Here is a 9,681-nt window from a genome sequence, read left to right as displayed (position 1 = left end):
AGCCGAGGTTTATTTCTCTGCCTGGTCCTTGTGACAAATGCTGGTCCCTGCTCTGGGAGAGGTCCTGTGTGGATGTACCACCACTTTATTAACTCTGAGCTGTCCTTACCCCTGCGGTGAGGCCGGTGCTGCCTGAGAAGATGTGGAGAGACTCCACGTCTTCCTCTGCTTTGTGGGGAGGCTCCGGTGCCTGAGGGCCTGGTCGGGATGGGCAGAGTCAGGCCCGGTGTGAGCTCAGGGCTTCCCAATGGACCTGGTGTGGAGGGACAGACACCGCCTGCACTGGGAGCCCATGGCTGCGCAGGCTGGGAGCTGTGGATGCACGACCAAGGAGCAACCTCCTGTGTTTTCCCTTCCCCAGCAAAAGTCCAGCAGCTGCAGCCTCATGAGAGGCCTGTCCTTGTCCCCAGCTTCTCTTCTGTTTCCACAGTCTGCACCCAGCGCTTGGTTCTCCATTTTCCTTCTGGTTTTGGGGTTTTTGTCCAATGTAAAAAACAAGCGCAGTCCTCATTTCCTCTAAAAGCGGAGAATGGATATCAGCACTGGTCCAGCTCTGGGCTTTGTTACACCTGCTTTGTATACATTTTTGCCATTGCTATTATACATTATTGCTATTACACAGATTTTCTTTCCTGTTGAACTCTACTCCTCAGGAGCAGTGGCTTCAGCAGGTGGAAGAGTTGCTTTCTGTGGGCACTGCTTAAATATTCACTTCCATCTCATCTTTACGGCCTTGGGAGAAAGCAAGGGTTTCTCTTATATTCGGTTTTCCCGGTGGCCTCCAGCTCTGCCCGCCGTGGCGTTCCCCAGCCATAACCCACAGACACCTCTTGGTCCACCCTCGCCTCCATGGGTGCCCCGGCAGCTCTGGACCTCCTGGTCCCTGCAGCAGCCCCCTCCTCCCATGGCCTCACCCCTGGGACGCCCCTGTCCCTGCTCGGTGCTCACTGTGTGCTCCCTGGTGCTGCGCAGGGCCGAGGGGGCCCTGACCCTGGTGGGGAGCCCAGGTGCTGCTGCTCAGCCCCCAGACACTCGCGTGCACGCAGGAGACACAGGCCCTTGCCCAGGGAAGTGGTTAGAAATGTGGTTTGGTACAAAGACGGGACAGACTGCACTGGCTGAGCACAAGGCACGGCCACATGGATGTACTGACCAGCAACTTGTTGACTCTTTTTATCCCCTTGTCCCTCTGTTTTCCCGTGTTTGTCCCCAGAGACATCCCAGGAGTTGTCCTGCGCAGTACCAAGGTACTGCTGTGCTTTCAGCTCCCCGCCTGCTGTGGTGTCTGGGCAGAGGAGCCTGCTCTGGCTCTCCTGCCCTGGGAGTAGCTGGACCAGGGGTTTTTCTGGGTTTGTCCACCTGTTCTTGCCTCTCAGAGCTCTTCTGTGTATGTGCAGCTGAGCTTTTTATCACAGAACTCAATCATTACCTGTGCCAGGAGATTCCCTGCAGCTTCCCCTTGATTAAACCCAGGTGAGGAAGGAGAGCAGAGGGTTTTGTCTTTGTGGGGTGCCACCCATGTCCTGGCTGGGCTGTGGACCCGCAGCACCATAGGTGTCCTCCAACACCCCCAGCCCTGTGCTGGCCCTGCCTGCACTGAGGGGGTCATGGCTGGTTTGGGGCACTGGAAAGGGTGGGAAGGGAGAAGATGCAGCTGAGAGCAGGGCAATGAGGTCTTGGAGAATTCAGAGCAGTGACTGAAGAGGGGACAACCTGAGCGTTGCAGTGCAGTAGAAGAGCAAAGGAGATTGAGCAGCCTCAGAAATCAGAGTTGGGTGAAGCTGCTCCAGTGTTGTTTGTTGAGCTGGGTTGGACCATGGGGAGGGTGCAGATGGATGCTGGCAGTGACAGAGCAGGGACATGGAGGCGTTATGGGGTGGAACAGATTAAACACCATGAATGGTCCCATCTCTGGGGCCATCCTCCATCAGGCTGGGTAACCAGAACATTGGGAGCAAACATTGCTGCAGCTCTTGTGCAGCTTTGCCCCCCTGCGTTGGTGCTGGGAGCATCTCATGTGTCTGCACATCTGGGTGTTGGGCCAGTGCTGCCATCCAGGGCGTTTCAGGCTGTGGTGCGGTGCTGGAGAAGCAAAAGCAGCCCAAGGATTTTCACTTTCATCTGGGAAACTGCATTTTTATGAAAGAAACTGAGCTTCAGTGATACCAAGAAACTGAGCTTCAGTGATACCATGCTCAAAAAAACAAACAACAAAAAAACCTCCATTATCTGCATTGCAGGGAGTGGATGAATCTGTCCTGGACAGCATCGTCTTGCCTGGCACCATGGGTCGTGCCAGGGACTCCAGGGACCACAGCGTGTGGTGTTCCCAGCCCAGCTGCTTTTGGTCAGCACGAGGTGTTTCGTGCTGGCCCCTTGGCCGTGGGGCAGCGTGGAGGCAGGCACCGTGGTGGAGGAGGGATTTGGGGCAGGGAGCAAGGCCGTGCTTTGCTGAGGGGGACGTGCGCTCTCCCATCTGAGAGAGGTGGCTCCTGCAGCCCGTCCCTTCCTGGAGGAACAGCACCCATCACCCATGAGCCATGTCTGGGGTGGCTTCCGCACGGCCAGGGGTGCGATGTGACCCCGTGGTGTGGTCCAGGATCCCTGATGGAGTTGCCTGCAGCTCTCCAGCGATAGCTCTCCACGTTTTCCCATCAAAGCCTGATAATTCTTGAAAACCTGGCCCATAAAGTGACTTGTGTGTTGAACCTCAGTCCACACGGCCGTGCCCCATGCCAGCCAGCGGCAGAGGGATCCCTGCCTGCTTCCCCTCCTCCCCTTCTCTGCCAGTCCCCGCCGTGGTTTCTGGGTGCCCCACGGCTCAGAGACCCCTTGGGTGCCGGGCTTTGCTGACGAGCGCAAAAGGGAAGTGAAAAAGGGAAGTGGTGGGTGTTGCAGAGCCAATGGAAGAGGTCAGGAAAACCTTGGGGACTCGCTGACGCTGTGGGTCTGGAGGAGCCGTTGGCTCAACCAGGCACAGAATTCTGCTTATCAGAAAATGGCATAAATTGCCTTCTGCTTTTGAGGGTTGTGTTAACCGAAAGAAAGCCCTGAAAAGTCCTAGAGAAACCAAGGTTTTAAGTTGTTGAAGAGTTGCTGGGATGGGCTCAGCCATGGCTGGCGGTTCCTGCAGGTTTCTGGCACTGCTGGCCAAAAGCCTCAGTGCTGCATTACCCCAGTTACCAAACTCTCTTCCCCAGTGTCCCACAGCAGGGCCTTGTACAAGGGTGCAGTTAAAACCCGAAGGAGATGACCCCGTTCTGAGTCCTGGTGGAGCTGCTGGCGGTGCAGGGTGAAGGGCCCAGGGGTGCCACGTCACCGCTGGGGCCCCCACAGCATCCCCTGGTGCTGCTCAGCCTGGGACCATCTCGCAGTGCTGGGATTTGAGCAGCAAAGCGGGAAGCGGGGTGGGCTTTGACAGCCCAGCACCATCCTGTCCATGCAGCCTGACTCCGGGCACAGGGGCTGACGAGGCCCCATCTCCCCACGGCAGCAGAGGGACAGGTCCTGCCCACCAATCCAACAGGAATAACCTGCTTTGGCAGCAGTGCTGGGATGCTGCAGAACCACTGGGATGCTGCAGAACTGCAGTGATTCTTGCTGCTTCTGCCTGACATGGCTCGGAGCTGCGCTGGGGAGGGGGAGAGGGGACCCTCTGCACCCCTATGTGTCACCCAGCATGGGTCCCTGGCTGTCACACACAGGGCTGGAGCACCCACCCTGCAGGCTTGCAGGAAAGCAGAAGTCAGCCTGGTTTGGCCTGGGCTGTAAGTGATCCCTGGAATCACAGAATCACAGAATACTGGGGTGGATGGGTCCACAAGGATCCTCCAGTCCAACTTCCCAAGGTAGAAGTACCATTTAAATGAGATGGGTCAGCACCCTGCCAAGCTGACTCTTCAAACTGCCCAATGTAGGGGAATTCACCACTTCCCCTGGAGATTGTTCCAGTGTCTCATTGATCTCATGGTAAAAAAATTTCTCCTGGAGTTCAATTGAGATCTCTCCAGACACAACTTGTGTCCATGGCCCCTCGTCTTTTCTCCCCTTGTGAAAAGGGAGTCTCCATCTTTTTGGTGCCACCCTTCATGTACTGGTACAGGGTGAAAAGGTCCCTCCTGAGCCTTCTCTTCCCAAGGCTGAACAGGCCCAGTTTTCTCAGCTCTTCCAGTCCTCTGAGCATCCTCATCTCCCCTCTCTGGACCCTTTCCAACCTGTCCACATCTTTTTTTACAGCAGGGACCAAAACTGGACACAGCACTCAAGGTGTGGTCTGAGCAGCGCTGAGTAGAGAGGGATGATGACTTCTTGATCTCTGCTGGTGATGCCCCTTTTAGTGCAGCCCAGCAACCTCTTGGTTTCCTTACACTGCAGCACTGTTCGCTCATGTTGAGCTCCTCATACCCCAGGACCCCCAGGTCCCTTTCCACAGGGCTGCTCTCTCTAATATTGAATGTGGCTCTCTGTATGGATCCCTATTGGATCAATGTTGCCAGCTGGACCCAGTCTCAGCTGCATTCTTTGATGATGCATTCCCAGATGCAAGACCTTACATTTGTCCGTGTTGAACTTCATACAGATCCTGCTGGCCCACTGGTCCACACTGTCCAGGTCTTCCTGGACTCCCTTCTGGGGTGTCAACTGCCCCGCTCCTTTTGGTGTCATCAGCAAACTTCATCAGAGAACTCCTGGCCCCAACATTCAGATCACTACTGAAGATATTAAATAGTGGGGAATGTGCTGGAGCCCTCAGGACCTGCAGCTGAAAAGGAGCTGATGCAGGAGGGGGCTCCCCTGCATGGGAAGCTGCACCCAGGAGCCTTGCGGGGCTGCCTTTGTGGGAGAGGCTGGGGGCTGATGTGGCCCAAACCTGGGGTCACTGCAGAGGGCGAAAGTCTCAGCCTCCTCCTAAGAAGGGCTTTGGAATCCCTGAGGAAGGGGGTGGGCTGGGCAGGTCCCAACCCCACCGCTGGGGGCTGCAGGTTGCTACGGGGCCGGGGTCCTCACTGGGGCAGCCAGGGCATCCTGACCCCCAGCAGCAGCAGCAGCTGTCCCATCCTGGGGGCGTTTTGTCTCCTTGGCTCTAACATCAGCCCAGGTTGCCCAGAGAAGCTGTGGGTGCCCCCTCCCTGGCAGTGCCCAAGGCCAGGTTGGACGGGGCTTGGAGCAGCCTGGGCTGGTGGAGGTGTCCCTGCCCATGGGGGTTGGACTGGGGGGCTGTGAGGTCTCTTCCCACCCAAATCTTGCTGTGATTGATTCTGTGGTAATTTTGCAGCTGGTGTGGACCAGGAGGAGGGTTGTGCTTTGCCTGGTGCAGGGCTGGCAGAGCCTTGGGGTTGTTTCTGGCAGCTGCTGGGGCTGCTGGGCGTCCTAACGCTGTTTCGCCTTGTTCCCTGCAGTCAGGACAGTTCAACGAAGACATGATCCCGACGGTAGGCTTCAACATGAGGAAGATCACCAAGGGGAACGTTACCATCAAGGTAAGATGCAGCTGTTGGCACCAGTGCAGGCTCTTGGGATGAAAGGTGAGGTGAAAGCAGACTCAGTGGGACGTCTGCTGGAGGTTGAGAGATGCCAGCAGCCCCAGCTGCAGCTGGGAAGATTGGTTCTGTTGGGCTTCTGCCACCATAGGAGATGGTGGGGAGGGATGGAGGAGACTCAGACCTCTGCAGAAAGAGCCAGTCTGGGCTGCAAAGCTGGAGGTTTTCTTACAGCTCTGGCTTGCTGGTGGGGACTGGTGAATGCGGTCACCTCGCTGAGGGTGGGAGTGCCAGGAAAAGCAGATCAGGGCTGGCAGCGGTGGTCTCTGCCTCGAGAGCAACGCGAAAGGAGGTTTCTGCCCCTTGTGGATCTTTGAAAGACCCTGGGTTGAACTGGGAAATAATGTTGGGAAGGGCTTGAAAAGCTGCTGGGAGATCTCTGCCGGCTGCAGAAACATTTCCAAGAGTGTGCTGTGTGTTTTGGAAGGGCAAATGCAGCAGTGGAAGGGCTGGGAGGGGCAGTGGGCAGTAGGAGGAGCCCCCCAGCTTCAGTCAGGGGGTCACTGTGCCAGCAGATGCACACTGCAGGAGGTGTTCAGCACCTTCCAGCTGCCCTTCCTGTGATGTCTCCTGTAGTTATCGAGTTGGGAGCCTCCTCGTTTGGTCTGAGATGAAGAGGAGGGGATGGGGGTGGGTTTGGTGCACGCCGGGTGCTCTGGCCGGGTGGCAGCACTGGGGAGGGTCGTGGGTGGTGCAGTGGGGTGACGGGCAGGATGGTGGGGTGGCAGGGTGGTAACACCGCCTTCTCCCTGTCACAGCTCTGGGACATCGGTGGGCAGCCGCGGTTTCGCAGCATGTGGGAGCGGTACTGCCGCGGAGTGAGCGCCATCGTGTGAGTACCCTGCGAGCCGCCGGTGCTGAGCCCTGCCAGTGGGGGGGACACAGCCCCACGGCCTCCCCCCAGGGCGCTGTGCAGTGCTGAGCTGCGATGCCTTTGCTGCTGGAGCCCGGAGCAGAGCTGCTTCACCCTGTGCCTGGTGCAGCCACAGGCACTGAGTGCAGGGCAGCGCTGTCCCTGCCAGCTGTGCAGACCCTTCCCTTCCAGCACCGCTCAGCCCAGCTCTGTTCCTCGAGTCCCTTCCCAGCTCCTGAGCTTCCCCTGCACTGCTGGGTCATCGCTGGGGCTGAGCAAAGGCCATGGTGTGGCTCGGCCCTTCCCAAGGGTTTGGTTTTATGGGTGGCTGCCAGCAGTGTGCGGCCAGGTCGTGGTGTTCATGTGCTGCTGGTCGAGTCTTGTGCTGAGAGGAGTCTCCCTGCAGTGCCCGCTGCTGTCAGCACGTCTGAGTGTCCCCATGTGTCCCCTGTTGCAAACGTGGCAGCAAGCACAGTCCCAGGGAGTTCAGGCTGAGGAAGGACCTGGCAAGATGCTCATGGGACGCAGGGTGCCCGCTCCTAAGGACAAGTATTTACCCCAGGAGAACACAGAGGTGTTGCTTGAATCCAGTCAGAAAGTCAGATTTGTGTGGTCTTCACCAGTTGACAGTCCCCTGGGATTTTGGAGGACTGGGCTTCTGCACTGCCCTCCCAGACTGTGTGTCTGGCAGGTGAGGAGGAGCGAGGGACCGTTTGTGCGGCTTTTTGGGACAGCAGTGTCTGGTCCTGCCCTTGCTGATTGTCGCCGTGTTGGGACAAGAGCTTGTCGCTTTCTATTACAGTGAGCTTTGCTAGAAATGACAGAATCATGGGGTTTCCACTCCTTTGACTGCCTGCTTCCATATTTTTTCCAAAGCAGCCTGTCTGATTGAGAGGAAACAAAGGGACCTGTGGTCATCCAGGTCATGCTGCCGTCTGCCTTCCTCGCCGCATCCTTTTTCCCATGCCTTCAGCCTTCCGCCCCGATTGTCCTCTCCCCAATTTGGCTTTGTCCTTCGCAGGATGAGTGTCTGCCTGTCAGAACTCAGTGCTTCCCTAAGTGTCCCCATCTGCTCAGAGCAAGCATTGCTGTCTGCTGGCATCGCCTGCCCCCTGCTCCATGCCCCATGCCCAAATGGCTCCTGTAGGGAGGACGAGCAGCTCCTCCCCCTGCCAGGATCTTGGGTCATTGTCTTCTATATCATCAGCTCCTCTTGTCTTCTCCACTCCTCCTCTATTCTGGGTGTCCCCATAAGGAGCTGCCATGGGTGGATAAGCTTTTTTGGGGCGCTTGGGGTCAAGGTGTCTCTTGCAGCTCCTGCCCGGGCAGTGCCAGGGCTGTCCTCGCCAGCCGTGTCAACGCGGGAATGGAGACAGGGAAGTCCCCCACTCCCCTGGGAGACACCAGGGGCTCTGAGCCCCACAGCCTTCCTTGGGAAGAGGGGTCCTGGGGGAACGACCCCGTTATCCATCACTGGGAGCTGGTGGGGGTGATGCCTCTGCTGTGAGAGCAGGGTTTGGTGGTGGCAGGGACCTCAGCACAGGGGTGCCTGTGCTGAGGGGTGTCCCTTTCCTTGCAGGTACATGGTGGACGCCGCCGACCAGGAGAAGATCGAGGCCTCCAAGAATGAACTGCACAATCTGCTGGACAAGCCGCAGCTCCAGGGCATCCCGGTGAGCTGTTGCCTGCATTGGTTCCCCCGGCCGCTCATGGTCCCCGGGCTGCCAGGGTTTGCAAATTGCAGAGCAGATTTTGTCGGGGGGGAATCCCTTTCCTTGGCAAGGTCCCCTTCTCCACCACACTCCTGCAGGAGCTGGGACAGTGATGCTTTCTAGCCCAGGGCTGGGTGTCCAGCAGGGAAGGAAGCTTTAGAAGAGACCAACTCCCCGCCACGTGTGAGATCTGTCCTCTCGCATGAATTTGCACCTTATTTATGGTGGGACGTGAAGGTCTCGTCTCCAAGGAGAGCGGCTGCTGGGCTGTGACATGTGCAGGAGGTGGCGGTGGCGCTGCGCGTGCCGGGGCGGAGCGCTTACGGAGCATCCAAATTCGGCATCCTCTGAAAGCCGATCGAGGATCCCAGACGTTCGCTGCTGACTAAATTAAGCTCCCGACATAACGCGCTGCCTGTGCAGCCCTCCTGAGTGCTCTTTTTTTGAGAACAAGTCTCCAAATTTAAACTGGGGGATGCTGCTGCTGTGGAGGCCCCGGCTCACCCCGGGAAGGCAGCAATGTCCTCGTTAGATGAGAGTTGTGTGGCGTGCTCCAGAGGGATGGACGAGTCCTGCAGGGTGGTTATTCTCCTTTGCATTGTCTGAGGATGCCTTTGTGGATGTGAAAAGCCTTGAAGTAGGCAGAGATCAGTGGATGGTGCAAGCAGCCGTTGCCTTTTTGGTCTGGCTGCCCATGGAGAGCAGGTTCTGCACAGCGTCTGTGTCTCGCTCCTTCCTGATAACGTCTTTTTTCGCCATTTCACTTGATTTTTTTGCTCAAAGACAGCGGGAGGCTCCTGGGAGAGCGTCCTAGATAGCACGAGAGATGCTGGTGCCCTTCAGGGAGGATGTGCTGTGGGGCCAGCTTCTCACTGGGACTAGAAGGGTGCACAGGAGATGCTTGTGCAGGCTAATTAAGGCTGTTAATTGACGTGCTCTGTCTGAAAGGGTCTTTTTCACCTGGGCACACCCTGATGAAGTGGCCAGGACTGTCCTACATCTCCAGCAGGGTCCACTTCTGGGTGGCAGAAGCAGGTTCCCGCCTGGTCTGGTGGCTGGGAGCTTCAAATGTCCCCTCTGCCCCCTGCAGGTCCTGGTCCTGGGGAACAAGCGAGACCTGCCCGGTGCCTTGGATGAGAAGGAGCTCATTGAGAAGATGTAAGTGTGCTGGTGGCCGCCGTGGGGCTGTGACACACTCCACTGTTCCTGCCTCGTCTCCACTGGCACGGTCACCCACCTGGGGTGGCATCGTGGTGCTTGGATGGGGACATCCCGAGCTGGTGGCTGACGGAGGTGACGTCTGTGGGGACGGGGAGGAGCTGGGAGCCATGGCCACCAGTGCCAGGTCCCGGGTGCCACACGGTGGCGTTGGGGCCCGTCACAGTGCTCAGCGATGGCGCTGCTGCTGCCCCCTCTCGCCGCTCTGCCCCGCAGCCTCCTGCAGGCACCCCTGGGGTCTTGGAGGTCCAAATCCCAGCCCGGGACACCAGCCACGTCCTTCTCCCTTATTTTGCCATCTCTGCTTCCCCCCAGCCACCCCTCAGAGACCTCCCCTGGCGCATGGGCACCCACGCAG

General features: G+C 57.9%; 1 protein-coding gene across 1 annotated transcript; it reads left to right on the top strand.

Moving 5' to 3' along the window:
* The first annotated feature begins 5,405 nt into the window (after window positions 1-5,405).
* On the top strand, window positions 5,406-9,267 carry LOC104544266 (ADP-ribosylation factor-like protein 8A). Its single transcript, XM_010189087.1, has 4 exons — window positions 5,406-5,480; window positions 6,299-6,372; window positions 7,973-8,066; window positions 9,196-9,267. The coding sequence occupies exons 1-4, from the start codon at window positions 5,421-5,423 to the stop codon at window positions 9,265-9,267; spliced, it is 300 nt and encodes a 99-aa protein (XP_010187389.1). The 5' UTR covers window positions 5,406-5,420.
* Window positions 9,268-9,681: the final 414 nt, after the last annotated feature.

Source organism: Mesitornis unicolor, unplaced genomic scaffold, assembly GCF_000695765.1.
Source record: "Mesitornis unicolor isolate BGI_N332 unplaced genomic scaffold, ASM69576v1 scaffold5687, whole genome shotgun sequence".
Classification (NCBI taxonomy): domain Eukaryota; kingdom Metazoa; phylum Chordata; class Aves; order Mesitornithiformes; family Mesitornithidae; genus Mesitornis; species Mesitornis unicolor.
The sequence above is the reverse complement of the archived record's forward strand: the minus strand, read 5'-3'. Positions and strand labels throughout refer to the sequence as shown.

What these genes read in the sequence shown, in the direction of transcription:
- LOC104544266 (XM_010189087.1), top strand. Translation starts at nt 5,421, where the DNA reads ATGATCCCGACGGTAGGCTTCAACATGAGGAAGATCACCAAGGGGAAC. An exon ending in CGCGGAGTGAGCGCCATCGT is followed by an intron (nt 6,373 to 7,972) that starts GTGAGTACCCTG and finishes CTTTCCTTGCAG; the next exon opens with GTACATGGTGGACGCCGCCG. An exon ending in CGCAGCTCCAGGGCATCCCG is followed by an intron (nt 8,067 to 9,195) that starts GTGAGCTGTTGC and finishes TGCCCCCTGCAG; the next exon opens with GTCCTGGTCCTGGGGAACAA.